Raw genomic sequence first — 19217 nt, 5'->3', positions numbered from 1 at the left:
AGAAAAGACTGCTAAAGATGCCACTTTGTACTATATAAACCATTTTTATATGCATCTAAGAAGAACAAACTAGCTGTTGGAGTTTTATTCAGTATGCAAAGCTAAGCGTTTTTTCAAATAAGATACAGCAAACTTATTTATTTCTTTTCTTTTTTTTCTGGCAATCCGACTAAACTTGTATAATAGTGAAAATTAAAAAAGAGCCTTATAAAAGAAGCTGGACATTGTAACTGGCATCTGAATAACAAGTCGAACAATGGCGAGGTCTGAAACATTAGTTTTTGAAAGCTGAAAGCTGCCGGTTCACATGGAGGGCCACGGCTGTGTTCAGCTGGCTGCCATTGTCCCGCGAGTGCGCTCTACTCAGAAATGCAACTCCGAATTTGATGCATTACATCTCATTCAAAAGTGCTGAGGTCATTATCATTTCACGCGGATTTACTTTTCCTCCTTTTTGTCTCTTTGTGAAAACGACTACATTAATGTTAACGATGCAAGGATGTTAAAAGCTAATGTTTCCCTGATTCATTAAGAGGCTGAGGGAAAAAAATTTAGTTTTTGTTGGACTTGGTTTAGAAAAGTGGTCTTTACTGTTGGTGACATCATTTATGCGTGCTGTGGCTTAGAGAAGAAGCACTCTAAAAACATGTTTTGCACTCCCAGTGGGTAAACTGTATTTAGTGACAGAAGCTCGTGTATATGTGAATACATGAACACGCAAGAAATTTACACAGATGAAGCCAATAATGTTGATTATCTCATAACAGCAACACATGTCAATGTGTATGTCATATATTAGATGGTAAGCCAACTGTCAGTTCTCATAGTCACCATGACAGATGCATGAGAAATTGGCAGGCATGAAGACCTGAGTGACTTTGGCAAGGGGCAAATTATTATGGGCAGACCACTGGGTTGGAGCATCTCTGAAATGGCAAGGCTTTTTGGGTGATTCCGGTCAGCAGTGCAGAGTACCTACTAAAGTAGTGACAGGGTGTTGGGCACCCAAGGTTTATCGATGTGTGAGGGCCACAAAGGTTATCCTGTCTGGTCAGAGTTGAAGGAAGGACTACTGTTGCACAAGTAGCATACATTTTTAATGATGGTTACAGAAGGAATGTGTCACAACACAGTGCATAACATCCTGCTGTGTATGGGTCTGCGAAGCTGCAGACCATTCAGAGTGTCCATGCTAGCCACTGTCCACCATCAAAACTGCCTGCAGTTGTCATGTGAATGTCGGAACTGAATCTTGGAGCAGTGGACGAAGGTCACCTGCTCAGATGAGTCCTGTTTTCTTTAACATCATGTGGATGGCCAGGTATGTGTGCGCCTGGGGAAGTGACTGTGTGAGGATGTACTGTTTAAAGAAGACAAGCCAGTGGAGGGAGTGCGATGCTCTAGGCGGTGTTCTGCTGGGAGACCCCGGGTTCATGTGGACATCACTTTCACGAAAACCACCTACCTAATCGTCATTGTGGGCCAGGTACTCTGTTTCTTGGCAACAGTATTTCTCGATGGCAAGGGCCAATGGCTCTTTCAGCCAGATAATGTATCCTGTCCCACTGCACACATTGTTCAGGGATGGTTTGAGGAACCTCCAAATTTCCAGATCTTAATGCGGTAGGGCATGTGCTGGAACAAGTCTGATCTACAGTGGCTCCACTTCACAACTTTCAGGACTGAAAGGATCTGCTGCTAATATCAACTGACACAGACCTAAATCAGAGCAAATCATTGAGTATCCAATAATCTGATAAACTTAATCTGATAACTGTAGAAAATCAGATTTGTCAGTAATCAGATCCACATGTTTATACATGCACTTGAGTAATCAGATATTGGAGAAAATCCAAATCTACATGATTCTGACAATAATTGGATTTTGGCTTTACAACCAGCCAATAAACTCACAGAAGACAATGCACAAATGTAATGTAAACTCCATCTTCATGTCAGAACTTTTTTTGTTTGCTTTAAAAACATCACCACGTTACCTGAAAATATGAACATATCATCTTGAAGATGAATATTTAAGTCCTTAATTTCGACAAGCATGTAGTTTCAGCCTTGCTCCGAAAGTGTTTTACTTCCATCTCGCTACTTGCTTATTTCTGGTACTGCAGACTGTTTCACACATGCGTAGACTGAGAAATCTGACAGAAATTAGAGTAAAAGTTTACATGCGCCATCTGATTACTGAGCTAAAATCCAGCTCTCTATCAGACTTCTTAATCCATTTTCAAGACCTTACCCCGATCTAAGAAATAAGAATATGCTGTTTACTTGACCATTTGAATAGTCAGATAACTGCTGAAATACGATTATGATCACACTCAAATTCACCTTACCTAAGTATTATGCCAACTTGGCATCAAAGCTGACTTTAGCTCCCTTTACAGACAACACATCACCTTTTAAATGTTTCTGGTAAGGTTTATGTCAGCTTATCATAAGCTTATGTAGGTGTGATTTAGTCCTATGAATGCTGCCCTTGCTTGAGTTGTTGAAGCTTTGCTTCATGCACTTTCTTTATACTGAAAAGAAAAGCTCTTCTTGTCTTGAACATTTTACTATAAAGAGAGTAGCATATGATGGCTTTCATTTTTATATAAGTTGGGCTTGTTTGTTTTAGCCCAGGCTAACTCTTGAATAATTTAGAAAAGATGCATCTCTTTCCTTTTTCGGGCTGTGCCAGCCAAAGTAATATTTTAAATATTTAGGTTACAGCTCGCTCACTTTGCTTGTAGGTTTGAAAATCTTGCATTGCATGCAAAAATAATATGATTGTTGCACACATAAGTCTGCAGACTTTCGTTAACATGGTTCTGCATGATTCAGTTGGGTTGCAGACAAAGTCATGTGACTGGGTTCTGAAAGACAGCAAAGCCAACTCATAATGCTACCAATGCCAGACCACACATGTACATGAAACCACACAGTTCAAAAATCAAGATTGTCTGCTTCAGTCATCGCAGCCTTGTAACAGTGTGTGGCTTTAGCTTTGTGATGTTTCCCTTTATGCTGATTTTGACTCGCGCTTTGGGCCTGGTTTTCAAAAAGCATCATACTGTGAGGATCAGCATGTGTTCTTTTCTGTCTGTTTATCTGCATTTCTTCTGTATCTGCTGCTTGTCAGCATGTGTGACTATCTCTGTGTTGGCCTCTGTCTGATTGCAGCTTTGTGTTTTCATGGGTTTGTGTTGGTAGGTGGGTGCGTGGGTGGACTGTAAGACAGTGGAGTTTGTGTGTATATTTATGTACTCCTAATATTTTGTGAACACAAAAAAAGGACACCACCTTTCGTTTATTGAATTTCCAGTCAAAGTGTCAGGAGTCAGGAGATTAGCTATAAGTTAATTCACTAGCATAAGGGAGGAAAGTGAGTGAAAACAGTTTTTCAAAACTGGAGTTCAAATAATTATTAAAAGATACAAAGAAAATAGGACTCACAATCTGATAAGTAGCACTTAAAGCTTTCACCTTTGAGAGAGAGGAGAAAATCAAGCTCCAATCCTCCAATCCACAGGTGTTTCTGTCTCTCCTTCCATGGTGAGAGAACACCTTAACACTATGGAACTGAAAGTATGTGTAACCCTCGAGAAGTCCGGTCTCAGAAAAAGAAAGACAGGAAGGAAATTTGCAAATCATATGATGGTGCTGGTGTTCTGCTATGGGTCTGAACTATTACTTGGAACACTTGAATTACTTGGAATTTCTTCGACTGAACTTTAGAGGTGTGAAAATATCCCTGCAGATTACTTAGAAAAACTGAAAATGAGTCTCCTGGAAAGAATGGACTTCTACACACTGCTGTACTTCCAGACATTAATTCAATCAACATATATATAGACAGTCAATATAGGAGTGTAGGTGTCACACAATAATATAAATACATTTACTTTTTATAGATAATGAGCATTATATTCATGACCTTATGTTCCGGGGCAGTCGTGGGCTGGAGGTTAGGGATCCGGCCCTGTGACCGGAAGGTTGCCGGTTCGATCCCCCATGCCGACAGTCCATGACTGAGGTGTCCTTGAGCAAGACACCTAACCCCCAACTGCTCCCCGGGCGCCGTGGATTGGGCTGCCCACCGCTCCGGGCAAGTGTGCTCACTGCCCCCTAGTGTGTGTGTTCACTAGTGTGCGTATGTGGTGTTTCACTTCACGGATGGGTTAAATGCGGAGGTGGAATTTCCCCGTTTGTGGGATCAAAAAAGTATCACTTAATCTTAATCTTAATAAAACAGTGATGTCCGTTGTGTGACACTGATCTAGATACTCTGATGTCATTTTCGGAGAAGAAAACTGAACAAAACAGGCCAATAGCCCCACCCATTCAGGTTGAAGTTATTAGGAGTGTTTCAGCTGTAACAGCTGTCTGAATGAGGCACAATATTGGCAGCCAATCAGAACAGAGCTCATTTACATATATCCATATGTCTTAAAAGAACAGTAACAGAAACAGCCATTTTACAGGATAAAAAGAGGTTGGAAAATGATAATGTAAAAATAGATCATGACTGTTTTTGATACATGAAACTACACTAGTGTCATAAGTTGATCTCAAGAATGTGGGATATGATCCCCTTGAAATTGCATAACAATGATACCTTGATATATTTGGTAATTACTGTGGTATTGAATATGACCAGTAATGCCCAGCACTGTGTGGACATGGGTTCTGCTAGACAGCATATGTGTCTGTATTCCTACTTGTATGTGTCTAACATATCCTCACTCTGCCAATAAAGGGCAGTCCAAACTGATTCCAAACAGTCCAAGCTGCAGTTGATGGATGATTGTGGTGTGAAGGTGTGATTGATGTGCTGGTTTTCAGGTGGACCTTAGCCACTGGCAGACAGGTTGGGTCACGCAGGTCGTGCCCATGCAGTCTAGCTTCCAATCCGATAACATCTGTGCTGATTGACAATGCTCACTGTGTCCTAATGCTTTATTTACCACTGAAAAGGGAAAGCCACCGACAACCTCTTTCAGTGGATCGAAGGGAATCTGTAGGATTAACCTATAAGCTGATGAATTATTATTTTCATTTTGCTACACTATTCAATTGTAGTTTTGGATGCACTGGCAGAAAATTTGGGCCAGTGCTGATTTAAGATATTCTTCAAGTACATATCCATCAACGCACATACCAGTGTCTATACATAAACATTTATACAAATGTAGAAATTGCAACTGAATATAGTGTTTTAAGCATTATTGAGAAATAACGTATTTCTGTTGGGTTACACAGCCGTATTCAAAAGTTTGGGCACCCCTGGTCAGTTTGTTTAGTTGATTTGAAGTGAATAAGTTAACTCATCACTAATTACTGTGTAATATTTAGGGAAAAAGTTGTATGGTATGATGTCAAGAAAAAAAAGTCTTATGGTATATTTCGAGAAGTCGTAATATCTTGAGGAAAAAAAGTCTTAGAATGATGACATTAAAGTGGCATTAATACCAGAAAAGGCCACAATGTTGTGGCCAAAGGGTTTTCAAAAGGAAGGTGGCACCTCCTTGTGTTAAAATGAGGAGCACTGAGGAGTTGGTGGAGTTATACTTTCATATCAATTTCACCCATAAAGAAATACTCAGTCTCTGCCTCTTCTGCATTAGCACCAGACTGGTATTAGTATAAGTATCGGCTGAAAAGGAAACTGTTTATTTAGACAAAAGAATCAGACGGACCCGGAGGAAACAGTCTGTCTGTTTTGTTGAAGGAGAATCATAGGCAGGGTCGCCTACATAGCTATCAGGGCTACATCTCTGTGCCATTCAAAGAGGGCATGAAGTTTCACAGACAATGAAAATGCAGCTCAAAATGATCGATCCACAAAGAGACAGGAGTGAGTGGAACTCTGGTGCGCTCTGCATCGTTGCCATCCACAGTACAGCCACCAGGACCCTAACCTGTTATGGTAGGCCCCTACAGTTAGCGCACTTTATCCTCGAAATACTACGACTTTATTCTCGAAATATTACAACTTTTTCTTGAAGTCTAATATTTTTACTTTTATTAACAGTGGCCCTAAAACACTCTTGTAGTATTTGCTGAATTTAACATGCTGGAAAAAATAATGGCTTGTGAAAAAAAAACGTGGCAGATTTTTTTTGTTTCCCCAAAATTTTACACTCAGCAATTATATAGAAATTGTACACTAAAATTAAGGTTGTTCCCTGTAGAGGATGTGTGAACTTATTTTCACTTAGAAAATCAGCAAAACATGTTACTTGATCAGGGGTGTTCAAACTTTTGCATATGACTGTTAATGATTAAAATGCTGATATTTTAGTACAGCAGCTCAGAATCACAAACATTCTGCTCTTCCCAAGTACAATAAATACATGTACTGTTTTCAAATGTTGACCAAACCTAAACATCCGTCTGATGCTGATTTTTTCAAGCAATGAAGTTTGACATGAGTTTGATATCATTGTGCATCTGTATATTCAGTTACACAAGTAATTGCATTTATATTCAAGTCTACATTTCCATTTTTTTTGGAGGTGGACAAAAAAAAAAAAAAAATCAACAGAGCAGAAATGTACTTTTTTTTTCCAATTTTGATGACTTTTCCTCAAATTCACATCATAATAAAATCTCTTCTACTTACAAATACAAACATGGTTTAGAATCCACAGAATTCCTATCAAAGTACACAACGCTTTTGATATCCCTAGATATAAATGCCACTTCTGAAGGTTAAACAGTGATGGTTTACTGCACTGAGAAACTGAGCCATGAACAGATATTATGGCTTAAATTTGATCATCATTAACATTTCATTAACCAAGTGATTGTTAAAGGAGGCTGAATGACTGTTGATGTTTTTTTTTTTCCTAGATGGCAGAGAGTACAGAATGAGAGCAACCACTCAGCCAGACTTTTATTTCAGCATAACAGTTACATATTACGCTTGTTAGTCTCTGAGTGTACAATAGTGGAAGTTATTAGTGTCCAATGTTGGAAATGCTCCCTCGTTGTTGGTTACTAGAGTGGTTGCCAGTGTTAAAGTCTGTGTTGGTGCCTGCTGTGTCTGTCATAGCTTAATCCTTGTTGGAGTTCATTCGGAATCTCAGTGAGCACACCATTGACTTTTATGGTGTGACATTTTTTTCCTTCCACCCTTCTTTTCCTTTTTCCTTCCTTCAATCCTGTCCTCCCTTATCTTTCATCTCTCCAGACCTTCTTTTTTATGTGGGCCTGTGACGAATGAATCACGGCGGAAGTAGTGGTGAAATAACTTTTCATGTGAAAACACCTCAGCTTTTATGGCCGCACTAAATGATCCATAATGCATAGACATTTGGGAGGAAGTACTCAGACCGGGTGATTAGGACAGGCCGTAAGGGGGAGAGGGAAAGAGAGGGAGCGAGAAGAGGATTGAGAGAGTGCCTTGCTGCCTGCTTGTAGTGTCACTGTAGCAGAGAGCAACACAAATCTCCTTTATGACGCTAGCTCTTAAATAGCTGTCAGTCTAGTGTGTCGCACTAGGCACCCTCCTCCGGCCTCCCCGCACACTGTAATTGAACCATCTTCCTTTCCCCCAGAGCCGTCAACTGCAGCTCGAAACAGATTTTGTTGACACCATTAAATACATCCGTGCATAAATCTGACTGGCACTATGGGGTAAGAAAGCATGCTAGCTTCTAAAATCTTCTCTTCCATAGGGCTGAAAGCATTAAAATTAATTTCACATTAGAGATTTCATGTCTACTCATATCTCTGCATATGCATTTTTCATGGCCCATTTACAGTGCAGGCACCCAGCTGCAGGCAGGTTGGTTGTTTATGCTAATGACCACAGTATATTAAGTTATTTGAAGGAAGCCTTGTTATCGATGAGCTTTGGTCTACCCCACTTGACATTTTAGGAGAGCGTTGACCTGCAATCTTTCAGTTATAAGTGAATACATAAGGTTACCAGTTTATTAGAAACACAGAATAATGTGCAACAGTCAGAGGCTATCCTTCTTTTATTTATTTCCAGTCAAACAGCCATTAAGTACTAGACATTTTTTTTTAATATTAAGGGAAAAATCATAAAATAGGAACATTTTATCTTAAATCTTGCTAAATAACGCTGACATAACTGTCATGGCAGATGACATGCTGTCATGAGATGCTATGAGAGATTGTCTGTTAATAATAACAGTGTCATGTTACCATTATCGGCAACTGTGACAAATGCCATAGTGTTTGATGTCATGATGGCTAACTAGATTACACTTGTGACATAAATAATTTCATCAAACATTATGGCATCTGAATGACAATTACCAGTAATGGTAATGTGACAGTGTTATATTACTGAAGAAAATCTGCCATATGTCACCTGCCATGTTCATAGCATTGTTATGTCAACATTATGTAGCAGGGTTCAAGTAAAATGGGTAACACTTTGTTTGAAGGCTACCTACATAAGGACTTCATGACGCATTCATAAGCACTGAATAATGTGTTTATGAAGCACTACTTGAACATGTATTAATTGCTTATGTCGGTTCTCGCAACCTGACATAAGATGTTTTATGAAATAAATGACATTGTATTGACATAATAAGAATAAACGTTGAACATATTTACAGCACTAAACATATTTAAAACACTATACATAACTATTTATTGTACTGATATCAGGTTAAATATGCCTGGGAACCACCCCCTCTTCGCTCCATGGCATTGATAAGATGACTGATGCAATTATGTATAGGGTTTAAATATGTTTAGTGCTGTAAATATGTTCAATGTTTATTCTTATTATGTCAGTACAATGTCATTTATTTCATAAAACATCTTATGTCAGGTTGTGAGAACCGACATAAGCACTTAATAAATGTTCAAGTAGTGCTTCATAAACACATCATTCAGTGCTTATGAATGCGTCATAAAGCCCTTATGTAGGTAGCCTTCAAATAAAGTGTTACCGTAAAATGTTACCCATAAAGCATACATTTAACAGAAAAGTTGCTTAACAATTTAATGCAATATCATATTTTTCAGTATTTACTGCAGCTTTGCTTTCCTCCCATTCTTTTCAAGAGACTTGCTTTTAATTTTTAATAATAAAAAAAAAACAACCTACACACATTTTTCCACATTTTCAAAGTTCAGTCTTAAAAGTTGGTTGCCTTTTCTGCTTTTCATGATGAAAGTAATCCCAGGTATAAATATAGACTAATTTAGATCAGTCCATGAAACCAGTTTTTTGTCTATATCCTTTACTGACCACTTCTTGACAGCTACACATTCTCTCAGACCCATTGCATTGTCTTTTCACAGTGGAAGGAATTGGAAGGAGTGTATTAGGCACTGTGGTGTTGCTGGGGTCTTCAAACAATGTATACATTTACTGACCACTTCATTCTAGGACTCAACATGGCTGCTCATGAGTAGACATTGCAGCTTTGAGTCACAGCAAAGAACTCAATGGGTAGTTTCTACTGTCCTATGCTTAATGATTGTCGAATTATATAATTATTGCATATTGTACATAAAAATTTGTTGAATAGTGTTTGCATAGTTTTGTCTGTGTTTGTTATATTTATTGTCTGCCTGAACTGTTGTATGTTAATGTGTCTTGGATAAACTAAATTTCGTTCCTCCATCAACACATTTGTGATAAGAAGAGATGCTAAAGTCAGTTAACATTGACTTGCCATGCAACATGTTGGTGTCACGGTGGTGCTGAGAATAGTCCACCACCCATATAATATTTGGCTAGCAGTGTTCCTATGCTGTTCTATGCTGTTCCCTTTTTGAAATAGAAGGTGGCTGATGTATGATGCAGCAACAGGTGGGCTATAGGCTATAGACTGTGAACTTAAAGTGCACCTATATGGTAGGCATTATAGATAAAATGGCCAGTGGATGTTATGAATTTTTCTAGTTTTTCTAGGTGTTTCTAACAGATTATCTTTCATTCAGAGATGCTCTATCAGTATTGGCCTCTGGATCAGCAGCTAAAGGTCTCTGCACCTCAGAAACCAGTTCTAAAGCCTCATCTACAAATCTGTTAAACTGACCTGTGATTATACAGGCAAAGGAAAAGGTGATGCCACATGAGATCTAACACTGCCTTTTTACCAATCACACAGGATATTTTATGACCGCACCAATCCTGGCCATTCTCTGACAACTTTGTCATGAGAAAGAATGACCCCCTGGGGTCGCCCAGCAGAAATCCTGTTTAATCAACTTCCACCCCCTGTGTTAAAGAGCCAGTACTACTGAGAGATGGAGAGGACCTTGAGGTGAAGAGGTCACATCCACTGAGCTCGGCTGATGTAGTAGAGATTGCAGCCGCGGGCCTTTATGTCCTATTTCTTCACTCAGGGAGTCACCTTCTCCCCCTTCTGCTTATTGAATCACTTGTTTCCCTCCTTTCTGGTTTACTTTGGGCTCTGTTGTGCAGGACCCCTGTGTTGAAGTTGGAGATTTATTGACTTTAGCTTAGCTTAGTTTTCGGAGATGGTCTCACTATGATCATACAAACAACCTTGTACGAACAGCAAGCCAGTGTCAGACTGTGAGAAATCTGACAGAGGGATTGCTGGTAATTACACATGCATTGTAAGGCAATTACATATGTATTGAGGCTGAATTATACTTGTATGTAGAACACATATACAGTGTGCTGCTGCCTTTGCGACAGCATTTTTTGAACCAGTGCTGGCATCACATTCTGAATAGAAATCATTAATGACTTATTTTTGATATCACTAACAGTCAGCATCAAGATATAGCATCAAAAGCCAAAAGAACAGAGAAATGAGTGTACAGCTAACTTTGTGTTCCCTATGCTGCTGTGTGAATTTATTAAAAAAAACAAAAAAAAACCCTTTTCTTACTTCAACTTTGCAGTTCTGGTTTTACGGTGGTTGAGTTATTTTGAAGCAGCAGTGTAATGAAAATATAATAAAGGTGATGTATGTAGTTTTAGCTGCTTGCCCAGCCTGTAGATGGTAGTTACATAGAATATATGAGCGAGTGCTAGATATGGGCTACAGCAGCTGTACCACGGAAAAGAGGAGCAGGAGCAGTGTGTGCAAACAAGCCAAGGGAAATGTGTTTTACCTCTGGAACAATATTTGTACTGTGGCGGAACACAGAGGGAAATCAAACATGAATTCTCCACACTCAACGGATTTTGGGCACAGGTTCTTACTTCGTTCCATATCCATGAGCATAGTAAAGTAGTCCAGCAGTTTCTGGGTGAACACTTTCCCAAAAAAAAAAAGTAGTAAAATTCTGCATGTCTTAAGACTCCTTTTTTTTTTTTTGGACTAGTCTATTCCCTTGAGTCACCAAAAAATCTGCTTAGGACACACAAACCAGTAAGTAATGACTTCTTAGGGAATCTGCGGCAATGCATTAATAAGAGACAACGTTTCTGCCTCCCTTTCCTGCTTAAGTATAAACACAATAAAGTAGCATTTGCATTTATATGGTTTCTTCTCCGGTGGTGTTACCTGGCATGTGGCGAGCTGGCGAACAGCTGAGCGTCACTCTGATTATGACCTCCGGAAAATTAAGATAAGGGAGTAATCCCATGAAAGACTCGACTTCTCCATTTCTAGCTCACAGTCAGGTGCTGATGCATTAACAAGTTTCTTTTTCCAGAGGGGGGGAAGAAAATGCAATCTTACATGATCCGTTTTTGAATGCGATACGGATGAGCTTGAAAGTGATCCAGGCGCTGACAACGGACACTACTCATGATGTTTGCAGATGTGCATGATGAGCGGGATTGGGCTCAACTTTTGAAAACATAGAAGAATAATTTCTGTGAATAGTTCTGGGTGGTTTTGCTAAAATTCAACACCATAGTATTCTACAAATATATACTATATTGCCAAAAGTATTTGCTCGTCTGCCTTCACACACATATGAATTTAAGTGACGTCCCATTCTTAATCCATAGGGTTTAATATGATGTCGGCCCACCGTTTGCAGCTACAACAGCTTCAACAGCTTCTGGGAAGGCTTTCCAAAAGGTTTAGGAGTGTTTTTATGGGAATTTTTGGCCATTCTTCCAGAAGCGCATTTGTGAGATCAGACACTAATGTTCGATGAGAAGGCCTGGCCCCCAGTATCTGCTCTAATTTATCCCAAAAGTCTTCTATCAGGTTGAAGTCATGACTCTGTGCAGGCCAGTCAAGTTTGTCCACACCAAACTCACTCATCCATGTTGTTATGGACCTTGCTTTGTGCACTGTTGCACAGTCATGTTGGAACAGAAAGGGGCCGTCTCCAAACTGTTCCCAAAAAGATGGGAGCATGAAATTGTCCAAAATCGCTTGGTCTACTGAAGCATTAAGGGCTCCTTTCACTGGAACTAAGGGGCCGAGCTCAACTCCTGAAAAACAACCCCACACCATAATCCCCCCTCCACCAAACTTTACACTTGGCACAATGCAGTCAGACAAGTACCGTTCTCCTGGCAACCACCAAACACAGACTCATCTCTCAGATTGACAGATGGAGAAATGTGATTCATCATTCCAGAGAAGACGTCTCTACTGCTGTTAGAAGTCCAGTGGCAGCACTTTACACCAGTGCATTCGACGCTTTCTATTGCGTTTGGTGATGTAAAGCTTGGATGCAGCTGCTTGGCCATGGAAACCCATTCTTTGAAGCTGTCTATGCACTGTTCTTGAGCTAATCTGAGGGCCACATGAAGTTTGAAGGTCAGAAGCGATTGACTTTACAGACCTCTGTGCACACATCCACTGACCTCGCTCTGTCATTACGTGGCCTACCACTTTGTGGCTGAGTTGCTGTTGTTCCCAATTGCCTTCCACTTTGTTATAATACCACTGACATTTGACTGGAATATTTAGAAGTAAGGAAATTTTACGACTGGCCTTGTTGCATAGGTGGTGTCCTATCACGGTCTCATGCTGGAATTCACTGAGCTCCTGACAGCGACCCATTCTTTCACAAATGTTTGTACTGTGATGGCTGTATGAATCCACTTTTATATGGCATGTATGTGAGATGAGTTAACCAAACGCATTCTCTAATAGTTTGTTATTATTTGTATAAAATGCTATGTTGGAGAAGAAGCTTCTCACCCTGGCTCCTTCTACACAGTGCATGTTCAGGACAAACTAATGACAGAATTCATTCATTATGCAGCTACTGTGTGTTAGTGCTGGTAATGTATGCTCCTTGTTAGTTATATACTTGAGTTAGTTTTACTGTAACAAAGATGGTTTAGTTTGCAGGTGTAGTGAGTTAGTTTGTGATTTTTATTCTCTGCTCATTTCACAGCCAGACTCATGCATATGCACCCTCATACTGACCATTGCCTATGGTTCTGCCTTTACAATTACAACAATTACAAATAAAGCAAAATAATTAGTCCCACATCCCTGTGCTCTCACCATCACTTTTGACTGAACCAGGCTAAAACAATTAGCACAGGGCCTACAAGCATCACATAACATTATTTATTCAGTATAACTCAATATATCTGCTGTGTTGTGCCATTACATCATACATTTGTTTGATGTTTTTAGAGGAATTGCTTTTTCAAGGCTAAATTGTTCCAATCATGCTTCATGGAAATATGAACGTGTGTGTGAGTCTGTGTTAGAAGTGAGAGGGGGTATGCTGCAGGAAGTTTGAGAGGGCCAGTGAGACTATAAAATTTTGGAAACATTAGACCTTTCTGTTCCCTTATACTTCCATTAAAGGGAGTTTTCTATGAAATTGTAACCTCTGACCAGCCAGAAATGATGTTTCCAGAAAGGATTTAATATTTATTTAGGTTTAATAAATTAAATTTTTTTTTAAAACAACCGAATATTGGTATACACATATACTGGCCTATGCAAAAATTTGGTCGCCCCATGTCAAATGTGATGTGTATTTGATTTCCAAAGTGAAAATAAGGTAACACATCCTGTACACACTTCTTAGGACACACACACACTTTAGAGCAAAAGTTACTATAATATTATAGTTATATTCACTATTTGTGAATAATGGCTTACTGTTAGTGTTTGACCAACACTGAGACTGTATCAGTAGTGGTGCCAATACTGACACTTAGCAACAGAGAATATCAATACCATAAAGCAGTTTCTGACAAAGATGCCAGTAGATGGACCTTAACAGAAGCACAACACCTCAGATGCACTCACTGCAAAACCTGTAATGGCACTATTTCATGGGGAGGCAATGGCGTCTGATATACTAGTTAGAATTCTTCCCAAGGTATTAGTTTGTGGATGTGCCACAAGCAAAGCAACGCATGCACACACAGTGCAAAATAAGCTAATGTAATCTCCTGTACCTGCCTGGCTGAGTCAGGGATCTTTTAGTATTCCTGCATCTCCCAACTGTGTAGTCAGTTACAGCCTGAGGTAATGTTTGTCCAGGTTGTTACTAAGGGATTGAATATTAAATAAATGTATGGAAGGAACTGCTGATTTCCAGGAGTAATGATAGCCTTTAGCATAGCAACCCACTAGCTTGACTAGTGTGTCTTTTAGCATTGCCTGCCATGCATTTTTGTCAGTCAGCTACATCCGACATGCCATTGTCTTGGGGCCTGGTGCTCACATTAAGCCAAGGATGCATGGGCCAACAGCTGCTACTGACAGTGTGAATAACTAATATTCACTGAACTCTTGCAGAGTCTGACACTCAGAGATGCAAGCATGAATGAGGCAAATTCTGAGTCAACAATATGACAATAGTTAGCACCCAAGAACCCAATATATATCACTCAACAAGTAAATACCATTCAATCCTACGTAGAGGATGCTTTGTTTGTGACACAGATCATTACTTTCACCAAAGTATATATATCAATTGGTTTTATATATATATATATATATATATATATATATATATATATATATATAAAACCAATTGATATATATACTTTGGTGAAAGTAATGATCTGTGTCACAAACAAAGCAAACAGTAAACAGTTAAAATACATAAACTGATCACATGAACAACACACAAATTCTTTCAGCATATAGAGATAGTTGAGCCTTCATTTTGATGGCCACAGTGTCCAAAACCCAGCAAAACACCATAAATAACCATAGCAGTTCTAAGGTTTAATTCCTGCTTAGTGTTTACTGAAATAAATCCCATTTGGTGAATTTGCCATACAATTTCAGCAGAAGATAATGTATTTGGAAATAGTCCGTGTCAAATATTGGATTTGTCAGTTTGCCTTGACGGAGCTGTGCTGGCTTAAGGCACAAGCGGGACTGAAAGAAAAAAAAACACACAGGTATTGGTACTAGTCAGTATCAGACATTTGTGGATGAGGCAAAGTGGTATTGGGGCATCCCTACTTCCTGTGACTGTTGTGCTAATATGCCCACAATTTAAGTTTTATGGAGTATCTGATGTTTATAGTGGTGGTTTTCACAGTTTAGTCCATTTTTTGCGGCAGAATCAAGCCTGAAGCCAGGAGGTCCTGCAGAAAAAGAGGAGAACACTACTCTTTAGATCAGCCTGGCAGATTGAAGCAAAAATGGTTCACTGACTTTAATGTTAAAACAACGTCCTGTTCTCCACTACCCCTTGGGAGCCCTCTTTGGTGACAGGAGACAAACAGGACTCTGACACTTCCCTTTAATTAGCCTAATTAGCATAACACTATTGTGTGGCTGGACAGTAGCATGACAGGTCTCTGGGAGAGAGCCTGCGACACCGACCTTTCTTGGACACCACCAGCTGTCAGCAATTACCTGCTGACCAGGCACCCTGGGTAGAGCCCCCTGCACTGTCCTTGAGTGCCACTCTTGCTCCACATCCCACATGAACAGAGCTGCTATTTATCTCTCTCCATTCACCTCACAATGAAAAGCTTTTTATTTCTTCTTTTTTTTTTTTTTTTTTTTAAGTGCAGCATGTTCCTCTTTTTTCTACCCTCACTCTCAGACTCTGGGCCATTAAGCTTTATAGGCTGGAGGCTTTGCTTTCGTTAAAACGTGTGACTAAATGTAAATATGTGTTTGCTCCAGGAGCCTAGGGCTTGCTGAGGCGCACACCCAGACGACTGGGGTAAAGAAAACAGCAGAGAATACATTCTCTCACAAACAGAAATGACTTGGTGCTAATGAGAATAAAAAAAAAAAAAAAAAAAACAGCAGTGCATGAGTTTATATATATATATATAAATCAAATAAATAATAAATGTTTGACAAATATATATATATATATATATATATAAATTTATTATATCTATTTATTTGTCAAAAAACTGACCTATCCATGCTTCACCCACAGTCTCAGATGTAATCTTATAACAAGAACGTCTGTGGAACCACTATGAAAAATTTTGGGCTAAATGCGGGTGGGAACATTAGCGCTGGAACAAACAAAATTGTTCAAATGCTTTGTGAAGGCTGAGCTCAAAGTAGTGGTCATTACTGTGATTAAACAAAACAATACAAGTGCTTACCAACCTGAACTTAACTCACTCAGAGCAAATGAATGAATGAATGAATGAAATAATATATATCATAGCATATCCAAAAGAAAAGGAGACCTCATGCATCTTTTATACAGTGATAGGAAATATGGGAACGCCCTGGTTCTACACCTGCGCTTGATACAGTGGTTGGTGATGTGCACACAGCACATCCTGTGGGGACAGATTTAAACCAGTTTTTTAAAATTATTATTATTTTAACAGCCTCATTGGGTTAATGTAGATATATGTTGCACATTATATGTAGTAAAAATAAACATCACACTTAGCAAACATTACCTCTTACCTTTTCATGTAATCAGACTGTTAGCATAGTTGCAAACTGTGTTGTCCAAGCTTGCTAGTTTTGATTAGCTAAAAGTATGTAGACCAGCTCAATAGCATAGGATTTTAACCTGGAAAGTCAGTTTTATGTAAATAATGATTGTTGTGAGTTCTCATTAGCTTTAATGGGATGACAGTCAACATTTTGTAAAGCTTGTCCAACCATGAAACAGCTGCTATGAAAGAACACATTTGTGGGCAAAGCATGGATAAGTCAATTATGTTTGGACTCATCAAGCATTAATGCTGTTCTTGTAGGTACGTCGGTAATGAAAGTGATGGCTTCGGATGCTGATGACCCCACCTACGGCAGCAGTGCCAGGATAGTGTACAGTGTTCTGGATGGAGAGAAGTTCTTCACAGTTGACAGACAGACTGGTAAGAGCACCTGCACTGGATACTGATAAGCACCCTGTTCTCACTGCCACAGACATTCAGCCTGCTACAATAACACACCTATTCAAAGTGATTTTCAGCCTGCTCCTTTGAGCCCTGTGCTTAATGAAGCTTTTTTCATATTTCATATTCATCTGCCATTTTACATTGTCATTGCTCATTTGATAATGCCTAGCATTAGACATTAATTGAAAGGCTTAGCATTAGGGAAAATTTTCTTTAAAGCGTCTTGCGAAAATAACCAAGACTAATCTGTCACCAAGAGCATATGATAACTCTAGCATTAAAAGTAGAGTGTCAGTGCTGCCCCTATTGCTGATTGTTCAGAACACAGACTAGGCTTATTCTTGGACAAAAATGGACAAATTTGTAATCTACAGGGTGAGTCAAAAGGATAACGTTTTATTTAATTTGATTTTTTATGCTGTCACAAGCCTCCATGATGCGGTGCTGAAGGTGGCGTCTGTAGCGGATTTTCTCAGCATATACAATTTGTTTGAGATGACCCCAGAGATAAAAGTCGATAATAAAATAAAAAATGAAATAAAATAAAATTGTGTCCTGTGGCTTTTGACTCACCCTGTATAATAATTTTTAATATAAAAAATGAGAGATTATGCTTTTCTTTGACATGGGTTATTTAAAGTAAAGCTAAAGAAGTTTGAAAAGAAGTTTACCTTTAAAAGAAACTTGTACTGATTTTTCAAATTTTCTGCATAATTCATTTGTTGATGTGTCAACAAAGTCTTAGAAACTGTAATTTATATCATTAATGAAGTTCAGTACACTGTCTGATGTCTATGACATTGTGACATGATAGTTTTGATAAGGCCTTGGCCTAAATTGTATTTTTTGAACTTTATTCATGGAAGAAAAGTACATGCAGGGTGTTAAGGGGCAAAATGGTACCCAAAGATTTTTTTCCACATTTACACTATTTTACCAGCATTAACATAATAAGTAAATAGAATGTAAATTAAAGACATTGCAACCCCTGGTTCCTATCATTTCACATCAAACCATTCAATGACATTGTTTACATCTCAGTGATTTAATTATGCAGAAAATTAGCAAAATCTGTGGAATTCCCCTTTAAGTGTCTATACTGTATGTGAACACTACGTAAACCCATTTTCACATTATCCTTGCAAAGGAAAATAAAAAATCTAAATCAGACAAAATCAAAGTCTATAATGTGCTGTGTCACTTTGAGATGTTCTGCCATCTTTTTTCTTCTCTGACTCTGATCCACAGTCAGCCAAAGCCGAAACACGACTCCTCTTTCACCAGTTCTGCATTCTCTCTAATCTTTTGCACATATGTCAGATTATGTTGCCTCTAAACCTCCCCCAGAAGAATAGTGCTAAACTTTTAATGATTTCTTCTACAGGGGCTGTGGGCCTTGATTTGGTCAGCCTGAGTGCCAAGAGTGATGAATGGCCAGGGCAAAGGATTGTTAGCCTGCAGACTAAAAACTCTTAGAAACACTTTCTGACTGATCTGAGATCAGTTAAAGGGGCTGGAGGTTGACAGAACTTAGCACAGTGCAGGTCATGGGTCACAGACCTCAGCAGGCTGCGTGTTCTACCAGTGACCCCATTAACGTCCCCAAGTCATTAAACATCATTAAACTCTGTCCACAGTTATTGATCTGTGTCATTCATTAGAAGGTTCAAGCAGGATAAGTAGGCTGTGTCCAGGGACAGTTGGTGGTGTTTGAACACTGGAAAGCAGTAGTGTTTCTTCTTTCATGTTTTCATCCTTTTGATGAATTTATCTCATTACTTTGCTTGAATCTCTCTAATCAGGAATGTTTGAGCTCCCAGTTCTCCTTGAAACCTTGTCAAAAAAATGAAAAATCAAATCCAGGTGTAAAACTTCCGATTTAATATGTAGCACTACTGTGCCTCTCCCTGAAGAGCATTACAGTATCTTCAAATGCCTTCCAGATGGAACATTTACTATCTGAATAACTAAATGCCACATTTGCAAGTGATCAGTCCTCACTTCACCCACTCTT

General features: G+C 39.0%; 1 protein-coding gene across 2 annotated transcripts in view; it reads left to right on the top strand.

The window, feature by feature from the left end:
• Positions 1 to 19217, top strand: part of LOC108431838 (cadherin-22) — a 237705-nt gene that overhangs the window by 140623 nt on the left and 77865 nt on the right. For both annotated transcript variants that reach the window (XM_017705251.2, XM_017705252.2), the window contains exon 5: positions 17060 to 17179. In XM_017705251.2, coding sequence (XP_017560740.1) covers positions 17060 to 17179 — 120 coding nt within the window. The remainder of the gene's footprint in view (positions 1 to 17059; positions 17180 to 19217) is intronic.

The sequence above is a fragment of the Pygocentrus nattereri genome, chromosome 26 (assembly GCF_015220715.1).
Source record: "Pygocentrus nattereri isolate fPygNat1 chromosome 26, fPygNat1.pri, whole genome shotgun sequence".
NCBI classification, from domain to species: Eukaryota; Metazoa; Chordata; class Actinopteri; order Characiformes; family Serrasalmidae; genus Pygocentrus; species Pygocentrus nattereri.
The sequence above is the reverse complement of the archived record's forward strand: the minus strand, read 5'-3'. Positions and strand labels throughout refer to the sequence as shown.